The sequence below is a fragment of the Nymphalis io genome, chromosome 1, assembly GCF_905147045.1.
Source record: "Nymphalis io chromosome 1, ilAglIoxx1.1, whole genome shotgun sequence".
Classification (NCBI taxonomy): domain Eukaryota; kingdom Metazoa; phylum Arthropoda; class Insecta; order Lepidoptera; family Nymphalidae; genus Nymphalis; species Nymphalis io.
The window spans coordinates 12,243,949-12,264,221 of record NC_065888.1 but is presented as its reverse complement, the minus strand read 5'-3'; the positions used below and the strand labels follow the sequence as shown (position 1 = coordinate 12,264,221).

The window sequence follows — 20,273 nt, the reverse complement described above, 5'->3', positions numbered from 1 at the left end:
TTACTATGCTATATACTATTACAATTAAAACAATATACATACGAATACTATAAAATTTTATTATTTTTCTTTTATTATAGACATTTGCTAATTTTGTATTTATAGAATGAAGAAATTTTACATGTACATATTAACAAGCAATTTGCATGTGAGCACAGTCACAATGTAACTTTTAGAATACAATTCTGATCTAGTTACTTTATTAGCATATAATATATCGTTGTGTTTCTATCGATTTTTTAAAAGTTTATATCTATTTTTTTATCTTTGACTGTGCCATATACGACACCTATTGACAGCTGTTTTAATTACGTATAATTAAGAAAAACTAATTTTCTTACTTTGAGATTCAATCTCAAAGCGGTAACAGAATTTTTAATATTTCCTTTTAAAAGAAAATTAGTCCAAAATTCGAGCGGCCTACGCTGTAATCTATTTTACCCATATGAATGGGTTATTATTTTATTGATGGGGGATGATATTATATACAATCGTATCACGTGATAACCAAGTGTTCCACAGGAAGCTCCTTGCTATTAAAGACATCAAACTATAACTTTCTGATATACTAGCTGCCTGTCCCGACTTCATAATATCCCCTTTAATTTATTTTCCCCTTTAATTTATATATATATTCAAATAACCCCTTTAATTTTTTAATTTAGTTGAAAATTTATGCTCTAAATTTCAGATCATGAAAATTTTATTTTGGATAGGATTTGCGCAAAAGCCGTTCTTAGTGAGTAGTCTACGTCACCATCATTACCGTGTCTATGTCACGAAAGGATTATATTATTTCTGAGATCTTGTGATAAGCCTGTCATGAATTTAAATTTCATCTACAACTGAAAATTTAAAAAAATATAAAACCTTTTCAGTTATTGTCAATAACAATCTTTTTTAAAGGTAGTCATTTCAACATTTTTGTACATATTTCAATATAAATGTAATTGCTACAATTAGAAAATACTAATTTTATGAGAGATAATTTAATGTATATATATTTCACATTTAGGGAAATTTACTTTTTGACACTTATTTAAACTAAAAATGGACACGCGAGATTATCAACAATATTATATAGGGAATAAAGACAATGAAAGTAGAAAACATGGCAAAGGAGAAAATCACTGGTCTGGAGCTAAAGTAAATATGCGTAATTTAATATAGCTTACTATAGTAAAATTACAAACCATTTAAGATGAGAAAATTGTCTATAATCAAGAGGTATCAAGTAAAAGTACTCTCAAATTGTGTTTTGTAAAAGTTTTGGTCGTAGTTTAAGTAAAAATCATATTAATATTATAAACTTTGTTTGTTTCTTGGTTACGAATTCACGCAATACTGTAAATAATTAGTTCCATTGCGGACATTTGGCTACATATAACTAATGTGTTGCATATTTTTTGAGATATACCATAAAATACTAGTATAAAAATAATAATAATAGTGGAAAATAATCAGTCCGACCGCGTTTGAATGCTGCCAAAACAATAACAGAAACAAAAACTTTCTATGATAGATTTTGGCAGATTCCCTTTTATTATATTATATAGATAACTCACAGTAACTATTTCTTATATTCAAATGAAAGAAAACGTTGGGATAAGTAATAGATCATTAATTAAAAAGAGCACGGGATAAAATCCATATTTTATACGTACAAATAAGTTAAGTTAGTATCGCATATTTGTTTGTTTGTTTGTTTAATATTAAATTGTCTGTTTAATTCTTATTATTTTGTTGTGGTATTAATGAAATGTTATTTTGTTTTGATTTTAATGTAAACTATTAAATATGTGAGTTGTTCTATCTCATCTAACAACATTTGATTCATCGACTTCAGTCGACCTTTATTAACATTTGATTTATTCGCAGATACTATAACGAATATTTTAAATTTAGTTTAATTTGATTTAGTCTTTAGAGTGGTATGAAGGACATTTTGTTCGTGATACTATGCATGGTATCGGGGATTATTATTGTCGATATCGTGGACCCGAAAAGGCCGTCGAAAATGCCGTGACATATGAAGGACACTTTTATTGCAACCAATTTCACGGCTACGGGACCATGTCGTATCCTAATGGAAAAACTTTTACAGTAATTATTTCGTTTTCATCTGTATAATGTAATTACAAATTGTTGAATGAAAAAAGGTATTTACCGCATGGAAAATTACTGCATTGATGTCATTAAAGATATAAAAAACATCAAGGAGATTAATGGCTGCCAGAATTAAATATCGACATATGCAGATAATCGAAGTCACATTTATTAATATTTAATAAACATTAATAATTACCATAAGTAATAATTATTACAACATATGACTTCTAAGTGTTACATTGTTAAAAATCTGTATCTGTATTCTGTAGTTTGAAGTAAATCTAATGTACCTAACTATATTTATATACGATATTCACACACATAGATACACATAAACACGTACATAAAAATATTAATCTATACCTACATTTATTTTTTATTAACAGGGTTTATTTCTTTATAACATTCGATGGGGTCCCGGTGTCGAAAGTGAAGCTGACTTGCATGATAATGTAGGTCTCTGGCGAGGATCCCAGCTCGTGAGGTTGGCTTGGCGGCCATCAGCGCCTAGTATTGTACCAGATTTTATGTCCATCAGCAGTGGTCGGACTTTAGTGGAGTCGCATAGAATTATATTGACGTCAAAAGTTGAAACTGTTAGTGACAAGCCTTCCTATTCGAATAAGTAGAATAAACTTATATTAAAATTGATATAATATGTGAATATACATATATACGAGTCACTTTTATTGTCTATATATAGTATCGTAAGACAGACACATCATTATTATCATTTAATTACTTGTTTAGGTGAAAAACAAGTGCCTCGCTAGGCCAGATTAATTACGATTGTAGTTCCTGAATCCCTGGGTTTAATCCCCAGTTCAGGGCGATAAAAACTTAGTGGATTATTCTGTACATAATCTTTTATTAGCAGCATAAAATTTGACAGTGTTTAAACTCTTGTACCTCAAAAAGCATGAAAAGTGTTTTCGATCATTTGGCTTTGCTGTTCCATCAGACTGAGAATGAAGGACTAAATAGTGCACTTGTGTTATTATATAAATCTTCTACTGCTAAATAATATACAAGATTAGCCGCCACGACCGTAATTAGTCAGAAGGACATCATGATTATCATAATTTGTAGGTAACATTTAATTTCATATGTATCTAAATATTCATTATCTTCTACTTACCACCTGTCCATAGGTAGGCGAAGTAAACAGCGCTATAGAACTACTCAAACAATGTGGTGCTGACCCACGTGTTGCTGTTGAAAGATGGAGGAAAGTGTATCCCAAGCGCTGCACGGATATACGCAGCCCACTTTGCTATATCGACTATTTAAATCAAAAATATTACGATGGAAAGATTTCTACACTTCATAAATGGGATAAAAGTTCAGATAATATAGTTAAGAAATCATTTATAATAATATTTATAAATATGTTTATAATATAATATCAGTCTACGTAAAAACTCGTGAATGTCCTTTAAAGGTATTAACATTATGTTAAGATAATAATTGATGATGATGACGTGATGTAGTTTTGTAAAATACATACAGGATTCCTCATGATGTTTTACAAATTATGCAGTTTGTTGTCCGAAAACTTCTGTTAAGATACTATCCACTAGACAATTTTGGCTCACGAGCCTGATTGTATGTATGATATGTATTTAATTCTTAATAATGCGATAAATGCTACAAAAGTGCATATTTTAATATTTAGATTCCTTATTTCATTATGTATTTTCGTGACCAGAACAGAGACGAAGAAGCTGAAACTTACTACGCTTGGAATAATAATTGTGTGATGATAAATATAATGAAGCACAGTTACAAGCATGATAAACAAAGGAACCCATTGATATTTGACCTAACGTCTGTTTTGTCTGGGCCAAGAACCCAATTTAAACCAGCTGGATCTCAAGAGCTATTATGCAGGTTTATACATGTTATGTCATTACGAAAATAACACTATTGTTAAATTCAAATTGTTTATTTGCCAAGCTGTAGGTACATTTTTGATTTCATTATGGTTAAATTACTGTCACAATAACCATAAGATGGTATGCAAATGTCACATATATGTATACTTGAAAAAAATTATGCACATATCAGACTACCTTATTTTAATATATTAATATGTCATAAAATAATCTAGAAAATTTACATTAATAAATAGTATTTTAAAATTCCAATCATTTACAACTAATTTAATTGTTTAAGAATTTAAAAACTTATTGTACTTTCCTATTTAAATTATTCTTTTAAATTATAGTAACATGCGCTAATTAGCCAATGCTTAGTTTTTGTTTAAATTTAAGTTTTTGTATTGCTTGATGTCATTTGGCAACTTATTAAAAATGTTTACAGCCATAAAATAAAAGTTCGCACTGCATAATTTAGTTCACTTTGCAAACATTTCATTCTGTCAGAGAATGTTCACATTTTAATCTGTCAGAGAATCGAGAGTTAAAATTACTTTCGTGTACAAAAGTAGCAAATTTCCCTGGATGCATTTTGACATAGACGTTTTATATATGTATAAACAAGGGATGGTCAGTATTTTCAACCTTTTAAAAAGGGGTCTGCATGGTACAAGCGAGATTACATAAGATACTTATATACTTCTGATGCATCGCTTTTGTGCCAATAGCACCTTATTTATATAAGAAAAGTTTCACCATAATGTTATGCCGTATCTTAAAATTGCACCTACATATCCATAGCTACTTACCATATTATTCTAAACATTCAATTATTTTATATAAGATAAATTTATTGATATAATGAGTTTCATTTTAATTTGTGTATTTCTCTAAAATAGTTTGCACAAAATTACACGTTATTTAGTTCAAACATATACGTTATAAAAAGTGAAATAATATACAATAATTCAACATCCTCGCCTTCTGGTTTAAGAATTTAAAATGATGATTCATAAATGTTTATTACAGAATCTTGCTCATGGCTTGTTACTTAGGTTATATTGCAGATGTGGCTAAGCTCATTAATGAGAAAAAAATTAATCCTGATGTATGTGATAGTCGAGGAAATTCCGCTATTATGTACGCTGTTGTAAGTGTTTTTTTTTTTGTGTGACCATCTTTTTGCATTGAGTTCTTTAAATGTGTGTTATATTGTACAACAATAAAAATCTATTCAGTAAATTTAAGAAATGTCTCAAAAGTATGAGAGATATAGTAAGAGTCCATCTTATAATAATAACTTTAACATTAAATAACTTTAACTTGTGTTTTTTATATATGTGTATTTAAGTGTGGGGATCATCCTGACATTATATATTTTCTCGTTGTTGCTGGAGCTAATGTTGACTTTTATAACGACAACTGCTGCACTCCGCTAGCTATAGCGTTGACGCGATATACCTGTGCTCGAAATGATATCGCTTCAAATGGAATACTTTCTGCTGTATTGCCGCCAGCTGCAACACCACGTAATATTATATCTAAAAATACTTCCTATATTAAATTAATAGGTTTTATTTATTTATCGAAGAATGCTCGACATTTTATATTGAAAAAAAGTTTAAAATTTAATTAACATTAAATTTAACTTTAATAAATAAATTATATTAATTTTAAAGATGGTCAAGATTTAATTATGCAACAGCTTATTTTTTGCCATTATACTGTTAAAACTATTATTAAAGAAATATATTAGATATATTTTGGGTTTGTAGCTCCAGTCGATCAGAATGTTTTAGAATGGAATTTAATACGGGATCCACTATCCACAAGTGCAGGTGGCACTTTGACCAAAATTCCAAGCAAAATAGCAAGAAATATGAGTTCAAAGAAAATAAAATCGTTACTATCTTTAAAGGATCAATCGTCAACAAAGAAAAAAACTGATCCCCAGCCTAAAATATTTGATCCTGATGATGAGCCGTATTCAGAAGAATTAAGATTGTATACTGATATTAGTCGCGAATATTGTATTAAAGTAACCGATTCAATTGCACTACCAATTGGGGCGAATGTTAATCCCTATTTGTTTGACATCAATGATATGCTTAAGGAAATCGAAGCTAATGAAGATGATCCAAAGAAAGCTGAAAAGGTCCCAAAAAAAGTACCATCTAAGGTTATAAAGGAAACGATTAAAACTAGCAAGGAAGCCATGTGGGATACAAATGAAAAAGAAAAGGTATCAATAGATAGCACTGAAAGACTAAAAATAGATACGTATGTATAAGTAAAAGTGTTATTTAAACAAATATTTTAAATGAAATGATATTCATGACGTTATTTTTTTTAGGTTATCGAAAATCATGTGTTCTATTCTTCAATTACTGTCAGATGGTGCTGATCCTAATTCTGTACGATGTCCTCAACCGGCTCTGTTTATAGCTGTTACTTCTAACTGTCCTGATTTACTGCGTCATTTAGTACATTATGGTGCGAATATCCATGAAACTTACCCACAAGTAACTGCATTAGTCATCAAATAAAATAAGGTATAAGGTAGGTAGGTAAGTAAAAAAAAACGAAACTTATATTTATTATTATTATTTTTAGTTACTCGATTATACCTGTCTAGACGTGCTTATGTCTCGACCTATCTCTCAATCTAACCTTGAAATGATCGGTGTGCTATTAGAAAAAGGTGCGGATGTAAATCATAGGCTTGTTTACATGCAAGAATCAAAGGATCCCACAAATTCACATGAAGTAATACCGGGTCCTACACTGCTTCACGTTGTGATAACAAAAAAAACTGATAACAATAACGAAGAAGATGTAAGTAAAGACGAAATTTACTAAAAATAGTTTCGATATATTACTTTATCCATTTTATATTATATCTTTTTTATATTGCCCGACGACGAATCAGATGAACGATGAACAGAACTGTGTCTTGTTTGGTCGTCGTCGGACGAGGTTGATACTCAACATATAACATATACAATGGGTACTATAATATTCATAGCGAAAGATGTGCGTTACAATATTATATTAATTTTAAAACCATTATCAACATTTATGAATGTCAAACCAGATTCGTCGCCAATTACTGGAGCTATTACTGGAATACAATTGCGATCCGACAGCTCAATTTAAAGGTCGATCGGCTATAGATTTAGCAATGAATAAAAATTTGGATCTCTTTAATACTTTTATAAAACACCCAAAAGTTGATCTTAATGTTATAATAAATGATAACAATCAAAGTATATTGGTAAAATTGTTTAGTATGACTTACTTCAGAAGTATGTCAGGCGCAGAACGACTGCAAACGGTAACTCTATAATTTTTTTTTATTTTTTACTTAATAAGTTAGACGTCTGCAACGACATAAAATAAAATTGCCATTTCTTTATAGTAGAGTTTGTACCTAATACATATTTTGATAAATATTTTGTACATTTATCATTAGAATCAATAAGTTATCACCGTGTGAAAACTTCGTCTTTATCATATATAATAAAAGATAGATTGAAACTATTTATATAATTATCTACAATTTTATCTAAAAACAAATTCACAGCTTACAAATTTACTGCTCTTTGGAGCTGATCCGTTGATTAAATGTCAAAACGGTGAGATTGTTTATCAGAATATTTTCATCTTTACAAAACAAACTTTAAGTGAAGTGGATAATAACACTCAGTTCAAGTCAACAATTCTAAGTAGGTACTTTCAATTTTGTGTAAGCTAAATTTTATTAAAAATATATTATTTCACTAATTTTATTAAATTAGAAAATTCATTTAAGCTGCAAAACAAGATTTTAAGGGTAAGAAGCCCGACAAGCCAAAAAAAGACGATAAGTTATCAACTAAATCTATAGGAAGAAACACTACTGATGAAGTAGATGATTATAAGCAAGCAACAGACCTAATGACGGACTGCGCGAGGCTTATCTATATAAGATGGCTGCAAGCAAAACTAATGAAAGAACTCATCGTGGTTATCACTAAGTAAGTAAATATGCACATTCTAGTTGTTTTCCTAATTTATAACTGATAAGCGAATCCTTATATTAAGCGTTAAACGAAGTCCTTTTTTGACAATTAATGGACTTGCTACAAACAACATTTAACAATTGTGTTTTTTTTTATATTCGCTTCCCATCTTGAATTTAATTCCAGTATCTTGTTATATGTAACGATTTGTACATTTCAATATAACTTAATATATAATTTTCATTAATTGTTCAATCGCTTAAAAGTTTGTAAAATTGTTCACATTAAAAACTTAGTAAATTTTTAAGCAAATTTAATGTTATTTACGTAAGAAAATGGTGAATAATGTATTTACATATTTTTCGTCATTAATGATCTATCTTGCTATTTGTTATAGATATAGACATCGGCATTGGAACATAATAACAAAAGAGCTAAATACCAACATATATGGTTTGTGGCTAACTCCACAACGTTGTCTCGAAATTTGGGACATCCTATCCAATACGAAGAAGAAAATATATAATGATAAACGTATACTGAGACATTTAGTCTGCATAGTCATTTTTATGTCCTGGAACAATTACGGTCAGAAACATATCAATGAGAATCGTGTACAGACCCTCACAGCCTCAATAAGAGACGTAATAGAATCAGACGCAACTCATCTTTTAAGACAACATAATGCAAGACGAAAACTGTCATTAGAACTTGTTGTAGAAACTGTGAACCGCTCTTATGTAAAACCAGAGCTAGTCACTGACGTAAGTATTTTTTAATTTAAGCTATTTCATTTACTTTTGAAACCATTTAAGTTACTTTTCGTTTGAAATAAACGTGTGGTATGTTACAAAGAGAAAATATTTTCTAAAAAGCATACTTTTTAGGGATATCTTATTTATTACTGATAATCCATGATAAAGTACTTATCTAATGTTTAGTGTGCAAAATAAAATTACAGGATCGATAATCAAATATTAGTTTTAATGAGTTTTGGATATATCTAGATTTTAGTTGGAATATTTTGGCAAAATATAGGTATAGCTATTGAAATATTTCGCATCTACACACATGTGTTTATATTTCTTTTATTGCGGAATATAAAAAATTTGTTTTAAACTAAAATATTATAATTTGAAATAAAAATAATTATCATTTTAGAAAAAAAAATTTAATGTATGTTTTGAATGCATTCAACCGTTAAATGAAAACAAGGTGTCTTGTAGCTGGTGTCAGCTCATTTCATTTTGCTCAATTGAATGCATTAGAACGAACATAAATAGAAGAGATTGTCACCCGTGCAGTGATTACATAAAAGAAAAATATTATTCAAATTTTAATGAAGATGTTAATGTAAAATCTGAAGACATACTAAAGAATAGCCATATATGAAATGGTATTGTCATTTTGTTTAATTTTACAAATATATTATCTGTGTAATAGTTCAGTTCTCTTCTTTCGTTGTAGATTATTTCTAGTAGATTCCGTGTGCTATATCTTAATTATTAACAAATAGTTTACCAAAGGCATATCATAAGCAACAAAACAGCTCATAATCTAATACAATAAAATAAATCTTTTATAATATGTCGCTTAACTATGCATTTACTTGTAACGGAACAACGAGCCACTCAAATGTATCACCTATTCACAAAAAAAAAAATTACATCAGTATGGCCTTGGAACTACTCTACTTAGATGGTTTCAGTCATATTTGACACAAAGATCCTTACAGTTGCCGTAACTGGGTTTGAATCTCAGATATATTTTGCTAAAAGTGGGGTTCCACAGGACTCACATTTGGGTCCTCTCTTGTTTCTTGTTTTTATAAACGATATAACTGAGAATATAAAGTATTGTAAGTGTTCATTGTTTGCTGACGATCTCAAAATATACAAAACAGTAAAATCCAATTCAGACATAAATTTTGATACAATACGACCTCAACAATATTATTGCATGGTGTCATCTTAACAATATGACTCTTAATGTAGGCAAATGTTTTCATATAAAATTTACTCGTAAGAAAAAACCGCTTGTTTCTAGTTACTCAATTAAAAAAAAATATTACATGAGTTATCGCAAATTAAAGACTTAGGAGTCACTATTGACGGGCGTCTAACTTTTGTAACTCATGTTGATAATATAGTTGTTAAAGCTGCTCAAAATCTTGGTTTCATCAAGCGAAACACTCAAGGCTTTTCAGGGAAAACTAAATTACTCTTGTACAATTCATTAGTGCGTAGCTGTCTTGAATATGCCTGTGTTATATGGAATCCACTTTATAGCGTACACTCTCAGCGTATCGAGAGTATTCAACGAGCCTTTACGAAACATCTTGCTTTTCATGAAAAGGATTTTTCGCACAGACAGTTATACAAAGAACGTTTGGCAAAATTTAATATGATTTCTCTTCGAAGTAGGCGCGAGTTGTTAGAACTTAAATTCCTACACAGTATTATTAACTATAAGTTAACCAACTCAGAATTAATTGAAAGAATACTGATATCAGTTCCGTCTAGGGCACACAGAAGTACTCACACCCACAAAATATTTCATACTCCTTGCGTAAAGTTTCATATTAGTAAACAAGCTCCCTTAGTACAGTTGTGTAATAAATATAACAATATCGTTAAATCAATTCCGGACATTGACATTTTTTGTGACTCTCCCTCAATCTTTAGAAATAAGTTACTTAATTATTATAAAATGCATGATTAGTTTTAATTAATACTTTTAATAATTTTTAATTATGATTTCACCGATTGATTTTTTATTATAATAATGACTTTATTTATTATTTAATTTTAACATATTTTTTTTAAATTGCTGATGATTTTTTGTTACTTTTAATTTGAATTTGATTAGATGGATCTGGAAGTGCTACGTACACTTGTAATTGACATGCATATTAGATATACTATTATTGTTTTATAAATTAATCTTATCAATGATTTATATGTATGTGTACGTAAATCTATGTTTATGTAAATCTAAATAAATAAATAAATATTTATTATTAGGTTCTGTTGATGGCCTCTATTTGTGAGTGGTGAGCTGTGCTCATTGTACATTCGTCGCACATTATGAGACAGACCTTTTGAAAAAGGTGTTACGTATTTTGTTTTTACTTTAATAGTTCACCACCACTCATTGACATTGGCACTAAAAAAAAATATTAACCCTCCCTCTCATCGCTAATGTCCCACCACCTTAAGAACTAAATTGTAATTTCCCTTGTGTCTGTATTCCATTATATATTGGCCCATTCGCCCTTCAAACCGGAACACAACAATACAAAATATTGCTGTTTGGCAGTAAAATAATTGATGAACATGGTACATACGAAATCTTTGCGCTGGCTACTTCGCCTTTGGCCACCCCATCTATATTTTTCTTGCTCGTGAATATCAATTTTGCCGTAACTCGTAAGATATTCTTTTATTAAGTATATAGTTTAATGTTCAAAGTTTATCAGGACACCGCCGTCAACTTTATATAGCGTTATAAATTTTACATAATAAAAAAAAAACCTAAAATTAAAATAGTACTATTCAACTATTTGTAGTTTACAAATAATAAAAGGTAAATAATAGACTAAGCGTAGTACTGTTCGCTCCCGTTATACGTGGTTCGCTCACACCACGGCATTTTTCTTACTTTTTGCGTTAATATATACTAGTCCTAACTTATAAACGAAATTATATAATATATAATATAATCCCCCTTTAATAAAGTTATTTAATTGTATTAGGATTAATATTATGATACGAATGTCATCATCTTTTGAGCCTATCCTTATTTTTAAGGAGTAATTTTAAAAAAATTTAAAAAGTTTTTATGTTTTTAAATTTTTGGCAGAATATTTTGCGCTCAAATAGCATAGATACACGCCAGAAAAGGGAAAAAATACTATATTAGTTAGATGTATAGATAAACTCGCAGACGATTTTTGTAGATAATAATGTATTGACATTTTAGGCATCATCATCAGTTTTTAGTTTTCGCAGTGCACGCCAAATAATGACTTATAGGGAAAAAAATATACTTTGGGTTACAGTATTGCAATTTTCGTAGAGCACTCTATTTTTTTAAATAAACTACAGCCTATGTTACTTACTGATAATTAGCTTTATTATTTATTAAGTAAAATAATTTAGTAGTTTTTGAGATTATCCATTACAAACAAACATAAAATAATTTAAATTTTACCTCTATATTATTAGTAGAGATTAATATTTATATTTTGCTATAGGAAAAGCTCCCTTGTAATACGGTCGCCATATTCTTATTAGTAATTTCTGTTTAATTTTGTGTGTCCTACTATTCTCTTGTATGTATTTGATTCTATTGCTACATTTTTTGTTCGAATTCTGCTTTCTATGAAACAAAGTTAAATATAGTTTTTTTATTATTGTATGAGATTAATTGTAATCGGTTAAGATCGGTTGAGCCAAACCTTTAAAATATAAATAGTTCATTGTATGATTTTTTTTTGAGTAACAACTATACACAACGTCACGACTAACTTATCTGTTGATGTACGGCGCTAGTTTAAATATGTTAATTTAGCATTAAGTTTATTAAATAACCTGAGCTCTGTACAATATTTAATTTAAAACAATCGGAATAAGGTATTTTCCTGCGGTAAAACGAAGCCTATATTTTAAGTTAGATCTCTAGCAATACATCGGTGAAAACTGCATTCAATTCCATGCAGTAGTTTTTTTGCGTGCTGCGGGTACAAACATACAGATAGACAAAAAATCTAAAAACTGTTGTTTTGGCATCTGTTGCTTTAATAAAGATCGTATTCGTTTTTTTCCAATATCTTTAATGTACAAACATCGGCCTGTTATAATTTTATTATGTGTAATATAGATTACTTTTACTTTTATTTTAAGGTTACCTTAGTTTTAGGTTTTAATAAAGTTTGCATTATATTCTTTAGTTTTATCCTTATTTATAGTTTCATTATATATCCATTTATCTTCAATTAACAGACTAATAATAATAATAGAATATAAATAATAAGAACTAATATGAAAACTACAAAAGGTTATGTGTGTTGTGAATATTACTTCACCTTTATCATATCTTAAATATGACACAATTAACATATTTATGCTTTTTTATCCCGTATAACTAGATGTTCGATTATGAAGCAGGCGAAGCCGCAGGCTAAGCGCTAGTGGTAAATAAAATAATGATGTGGTTATTTAGTGGTTAATTACCACAAATGCAACAGCATAAAACCTTTGTAAACATTCATTTACAAAACGGCTTTCATTATTTTTTGGCCCTTTTTAGCCCTTTTCACAGTGCTAAAAAGCACAGCACAGCACAGCATTTCTTAAAAAAATCAAGATGGTAACACTATTTTTACATTTACACGAAATGGCTTGCTTGATAGAAACTCCTGTCAAAGTTTAAACTTGAGCAAATAGTAAACTTGTCCAAAACATAACAAGGAACTAGAAAGATTCTGTCCATTATTTTAAACGACTTAACCAAAAATAATAAAATGATTTCCGGTCTTAAGAGAAGTGTTATTACAGTTTCTAATATATCATCTAAAGGAAAGTCATCAAAAAAAAACAAAACCTATAAACATGAAAATGTTGATATCGATAATATTAAGACTGAAATACAGAAAAAGCGGGAAGAAACTGCGGAGTCAATTTTGAACTTTAGTTTTAATAAGAAGCGTTTAAGAATAGTTTCACAAGAGCAGATGGTTGCAGATGATTGTGAAGGTATTGTGTATTGGATGTCTCGCGACAGCAGAGTGCAAGATAATTGGGCATTTTTGTTCGCACAAAAATTGGCGCTTAAAAATAAAGTACCTCTCCACGTATGTTTCTGCTTAATAGCAGAATACTTAGAAGCTTCAGTCAGGCAGTTTGATTTCCTATTAAAAGGTAATATTTTTGCTTTTGATACTTATCAAAGTAAGTTTATCGCATAATATTATTAAAACACGTAAATGCAATATTTAAACTTTTATAATGTTATCTTCTAAATTTATAGGACTTGAACAAGTAGCTGAAGAATGCAATAAACTAAATATATCATTTCACTTGCTAGACGGTAGTGGTGGTGAAGTCTTACCACAGTGGGTCTTTGATCACAAAATTGGTGCTGTAGTTTGCGACTTCAACCCACTTAGAATACCTCTAGGTTGGCTTGAAGATGTTAAAAAAAAATTAAAAAAAGATGTACCCTTAATACAGGTATGTCAAACATTCATATAAAGTGAATTGAAAAAGGTAAACACCTTTTTAAGTAAGAAAAAAACATAATATCATGAAATACACATTACACCACACTTATTATATACATAGTATTTTATTTGTCAAGTAAGTAATCCAGTTGTTATAATAAATGCCAATTACATGTTTTAGTGTGTTGAATCTATTGAGGTTTCACAGTTCAGTTATGTTTTCAATAGATATAAGATTAATAACATTAAACTTGATAATGACTAAATAAAATTTACAAATTCATACTTCCTATATTAGGTATTGATGTAATTGATCATTTTTTTTTTATCAATTTTATGTAGAAATTTTAATTTTTTATCTAAATAACTACTTATTATTTAGATAAAATCATATGAGACGCTAATACATAAAGTTTTTAGTTAAAAAATGATAAAAATTTAACATGAATAAAAAATAATAAACAAACAAGTTAATGGTGTGGTTCGCGATCTACTAATTATGTCTATAATATCTGCTAATTAATTAAATTTTAAGGTGGATGCACATAATGTCGTGCCGTGCTGGGTTGCTTCAGACAAGCGAGAATATTCAGCACGGACTATAAGGAACAAAATCACTTCTAAGCTGGAGGAGTTTCTCACAGAATTTCCGCCTGTTATTAAACATCCATATTCAAGCAAATTCGAGCCTGAGGTAAGCTTTATACTTAATTTAATATGCAGTTTTTTTAAATCTATTAATTACCATCCTTTCTGTATCTTTTTACATTCCGTACAAACAAACATGCAATATTTATTTTGATTTGATTTCTTATTGTTATTTGTAATCATTTTTCTACAAAATATAAGTACAGTAAAAGAAAATTACAATATTATAATTTACATTGTGTAGTAATAATCACACGCTACAAAACAAATGGACCTGATGATTGAACCAGTAGACTATTCGGTAGATAGTTGTAGTACATACATAAGTTAAATTTATTAATTCCATATTAATAATAATATATTTATTTTTATTCTTGGCAGCCATGAGACTTATCAGCTTGTTTAGGGGAAATACAATAAATACACTAGCTTATAAATAACTACTGATTCTTTTTTAACTACATAAATTTTCATCAAAAAAACAGATAACAAATCAAATGTTCTAAATGTTTACATTTTATGTTAATATTAAATAATTTGTTAATTATTTTATAGCCAATAAACTGGGAAGAAGCGTTAAAAACAAGGAAGGCAGATGAGAGTGTATTGCCAGTTAATTGGGCTAAACCTGGCTATGATTATGCACTACAGGTTTTGAAGAGTTTCATTGATGAACGTCTAAAAATATATGCTACCAAAAGGAATGACCCCACACAAAATGCTCTTAGTAATTTGTCACCGTGGTTTCATTTTGGTAAATAATAATGTTAATATTGTAGTTTTATTTGGTAGGGACAAATTTGTCTGCAAAAATCGACTATTAAAATTCTCTCTATAATAATAATTATGTACAATATATATATATATACAATATATATATATATATTGTATATATCTGATTTTAATATTAAAATATAAACATAATTCAGTGATATATTCATAGCTTATAATCTTTTTAAGATATATATGTTTCGTACATAAATAGAGTTTGTAAACTAAAGCATGTGTGACTATTGAGTGATGTTTGCTTAGAAACATATTTGACTATGAAATTTTACTTTTATTATAAGATGCTACTTTTTTTATTAAGTTGTGCTACTTTTCTTAATTATATATTGTGTTCTTTGTTTTAGGTCAAATATCAGTACAAAGAGTAGCCCTCTGTGTACAGGAATATAAATCAAAACATACCGAGAGTGTAAATGCCTTCCTTGAGGAAGCAATAGTCCGACGTGAACTGGCTGACAACTACTGTTTCTACTGCGATCACTATGACAGTATCGAGGGAGCCAGTGCGTGGGCGCAGAAGACGCTTAATGATCACAAGTAATACAAGTTATCTATTTGTATATTAAAAATTGTTTGCAAATTTACCGTATTGCAGATATCGATGTTATCAGTTTTCTTGCTAATGGTTAGCTAACTGATATCTGATATCGATATTTATAAATGATAACAGCTTCGCAATATTGTTGCTAACTATCGTACATTTAGCGCGTTTTGGTAAATTGACAATATCTTAATGACATATTTCATGTAGGTATCGGTTGTTTTTCAAAATGTTTTCTCAGTGAAAATTCATAGAGATTAGTTATGAAAATGTTTAATATAAAACCTTCATTCTTTTGTATATAGATAATATATAATTTTTGGTGCTTTTCCTTCGTGCTTTTTTAGGGCTAGAGTTTGTTATCAAACAAAAAAAAATAGTGACTACTATTTATTTTATACATATTGTTTGTACATGGTTATAAATAAACTCTAATTTATAAGGTTTTGATTAAAAATAGTAAAGAACCCTCACAGTACATCCAAAGTAATATTTATATATCAAGTATGCCCTTTTATGTAACCCCTTATATTATGTTAGTAATATATATTGAGTTATATTTAGGCGTTATTTTTATAGTTCATAATTAAAATAGATACTAAGTTGTTTATGACTAATGTAAACCATACAGATAAATTCATGATAGTTTTACGACGTAATTTGAAATGTTTTTCTTTTTATTTACACTTTATTATGCATACCAGAAGCAAATAAAAGTATATATATATATATATATATATATATATATATATATATAATACAAACAAAAAATTTTTATGTTTTTTCTCGAGACATTCTTCGTAAATACTAAAAACTAAAAAGCTGTATTATAAAAAATCCCAATTTCCGATGCTGTTTTAGAAAGGATACAAGGCCATACGTTTACAATTTAGAACAACTATGCCAAGCCATCACTCATGACAATTTGTGGAACGCGGCCCAGATACAAATGGTCGATGAAGGGAAGATGCATGGATTTTTACGCATGTACTGGTGTAAGAAAATTTTGGAATGGACCGAGTCACCTGAAAAGGCTCTGGAATATGCTATTTACTTAAATGACCACTACAGTATTGACGGCAGGGATCCCAATGGTTACGTAGGTAAGGATCAAAAAATATTATTAAAAGAATTAAAGAGTCGTATTGCCGGTAAATAAGAACCTTTCATAAGCCGAGACGGCCTAGTGGTTAGAACGCGTGAATCTTAACCGATGATCGTGGGTTCAAACCCGGGCAAGCACCACTGAGTTTTCATGTGCTTAATTTGTGTTTATAGTTCATCTCGTGCTTGACGGTGAAGGAAAACATCGTGAGGAAACCTGCATGTGTCTAATTTCATTGTAATTATGCCACTTTATATTCTACCAACCCGAATTTCACTAAAATTCTGCCACATGTGTATTCCATCAACAACCCGCATTGGAGCAGCGTGGGGGAATAAGCTCCAAAACCTTCTCCTCAAAAGGGAGAGGAGGCCTTAGCCCAGCAGTGGGACATTAACAGGTTGTAACTGTAAGAACGTTTCGTTAGTAGACTCGTGCGTTTCAGGGTGCATGTGGTCGATATGCGGCATCCACGACCAGGGCTGGGCGGAGCGCGCCGTGTTCGGCAAGATTCGTTACATGAACTTCGAAGGGTGCAAACGCAAGTTCGACGTGGCCACCTTTATGCAGCGATACGCCAGGAAGTCGAGTAAGTAGCGAGCTACCGGTCTACTGATAACACGTGTTGCAGAGCTATCCTTATAATATTAACTGCTTTTATCCGCGTGGTCACACTGCTCGATGTAAAAGTGGAAACGTACTTAAGAATTAGATTCTCCTTTTTTGTATTTCTATTTACTAGCGCGCGAGTTCGAGCATCTCAGAAACAATTAAAATTAGATTTTAATGAAACTTTATATTTTGAAGCTTCTGGTTACTTAAAAGCTAGTACATATTTTGCCTCATTAAAATGGTGGGAGCCGGAGATAAAACAATGAAGGTCCCATTTCGAGCATATTTATATTAACGGGCCGATCCCCTTAGCCGAAAGCGTACCACTGCCACGTGGCTTATCTGTACTATATTTTCAATGCAAAAGTGTGTTGGTTAAGGTCTAGCGAGGAACGTAAGATTTCGTTCATATCAGGAGGAAGAGCAAACAAGCAGTTAAAAAGTAGTTTTAATATAAGATTCTTCAAGTAATAATAAAACAACAGTGTACTAAGTTTTAAGTGTTTGTCAAACATTTCGTGTTAATGACGCTTTTGTTGAGTACAATCTAAACTATTTTTTCAGTATTGCTCTCTTTCTAATGTATCATTAGAAAAAGATAGTCTGTTTTAAAGGCTTGTCAAATAGTAACAGATTGTATACAACAGATCCCACACCGTTGTGGGTAATATTTTATCTAAGAATACTGAAGTAGTTTAATTCAGTAAATCTATTATAAACAATGTTATTTCGAGATTTGTTATTTCGATTCTTTGTCGTTACTTTGTTTTTAGTAGATTATTTGATTCTGTTTTAAAGATCTGTCAAAACTACCTCTTTATAATTAAGTTTCAATATATTTATTAATTCTGAAGTGTAAGTAAAATGTGTGTAGAGTAAAACCATAACATTATAATTGTTTTAAAAGTACGAGTGAAATTCAGTACAATCACGAATGTACGGAAATATTAATAATATATTATTTATATTAACAGTACTTATATAGGCACTCGTATCCATTAAATGTGTATGAGTGTGCCATTTATACAAATCATTTTTAGAATATTTTTAATATGTATTTGGTTTGTAAGGTTTTTTTAAATTTACTAGCATATTAAGGCTTTTTTATTTGTTGATTCCTTTTTAAGATATTTCTATCATCCACGTAAACCGTAACAGCCTGTGCATGTCCCACTGCTGGGCTAAAGGCCTCCTCTCCTCTTTTTGAGGAGAAGGTACGTAAACGTACGTAATTATAAGTATCGCGTCATATTATCAAATGACGTAGCGTTACAATTGTAAGACAAAAAACTCGTTCGTAAATAAACTCCTAAAAAACAAAATTAAATAAAATTGTTTTATTTATTTTTTAATATGATATGGTGAGTATAGAAACTAAGAACAATATTGTAGATTTTAAGGAATATTGATAAACAGACACACACAGAAAATGAAGCTGTAAAGCTGTGGCTTTACAGCTTCACACAAATATTTTACATCATACGTACCTCACTGTGGTGAGGCTGATCAAGAAAGTTAATCTATTACTCGTTCACACCGGCGTGACCGCACAAGTAGCTGACACGGATGCTGTAACATCATCGATGTCTAAACTTAAATTGTACCCCAACCGTACAAAGTCCTGAATACTGTTTGCTTTATGTTTTGTAAACTAATTACATCAACTAACGACACGTTACATGATGAAATTGTTAGAAAATTAAAAAAACATTGTAGAAAATTTAATAACAATATAGAAACACGAATAAGTCGAAGGTGTTGAATTTCGTGTAACTGCCGAGTTTTTAATTAATTTTAAATAATGTGTATTTTAAATAATGTGTATTTTAAATAATGTGTATTTTAAATAATGTGTATTTTAAATAATGTGTATTTTAAATAATGTGTATTTTAAATAATGTGTATTTTAAATAATGTGTATTTTAAATAATGTGTATTTTAAATAATGTGTATTTTAAATAATGTGTATTTTAAATAATGTGTATTTTAAATAATGTGTATTTTAAATAATGTGTATTTTAAATAATGTGTATTTTAAATAATGTGTACGTTTTCTATGTAATCAAAGTATGCGCCGGTAGCGTTGACAAACTCATGCTTTAGACACATGTTTATCGCTGTACTATGTTTGCAAGTAGGTAATACTCTAGAAGAAATCTAGTGAAACTGCTTAGCATAGAGCACGCCGCTAAGCACTATGACTTTGAATAAATATGATTGTAGTCGATTTCAAAATAAATGTTTCGTTTTCAGTTATGTTATGCTGACGGTATCTTGAAACCGACCGGCACTTTTCGTGTCGTATCATCACTGTTCGCGCACACAAGTTAATAACATTACTGTGTTTTACGCGACATTGAGATTTTAG

General features: G+C 29.7%; 2 protein-coding genes across 3 annotated transcripts; both read left to right on the top strand.

Moving 5' to 3' along the window:
- Positions 1 to 928: 928 nt before the first annotated feature.
- Positions 929 to 9,379, top strand: LOC126781752 (ankyrin repeat and MYND domain-containing protein 1-like). The gene is given in 15 exon segments (XM_050506788.1): positions 929 to 1,146; positions 1,921 to 2,103; positions 2,496 to 2,705; positions 3,261 to 3,464; positions 3,818 to 3,999; positions 5,016 to 5,136; positions 5,338 to 5,515; positions 5,762 to 6,266; positions 6,340 to 6,508; positions 6,600 to 6,821; positions 7,081 to 7,320; positions 7,570 to 7,691; positions 7,784 to 8,002; positions 8,385 to 8,751; positions 9,149 to 9,379. Coding segments are annotated over 15 exon segments (3,249 nt in total). The 5' UTR covers positions 929 to 1,050.
- A 4,041-nt stretch (positions 9,380 to 13,420) lies between these two features.
- LOC126772442 (deoxyribodipyrimidine photo-lyase) lies at positions 13,421 to 19,216 on the top strand. 2 transcript variants are annotated; one of them, XM_050492821.1, is made up of 8 exons: positions 13,421 to 13,908; positions 14,018 to 14,220; positions 14,746 to 14,904; positions 15,414 to 15,612; positions 15,992 to 16,184; positions 17,050 to 17,291; positions 17,739 to 17,882; positions 19,033 to 19,216. In XM_050492821.1, exons 1-8 carry the CDS (start codon positions 13,512 to 13,514, stop codon positions 19,110 to 19,112), a joined length of 1,617 nt encoding a protein of 538 aa, XP_050348778.1. In that variant the 5' UTR covers positions 13,421 to 13,511; the 3' UTR covers positions 19,113 to 19,216. The 2 variants fall into 2 exon arrangements, with proteins under 2 accessions (XP_050348778.1, XP_050348781.1); XM_050492824.1 differs by lacking the exon at positions 19,033 to 19,216 and adding an exon at positions 18,286 to 19,006.
- Positions 19,217 to 20,273: the final 1,057 nt, after the last annotated feature.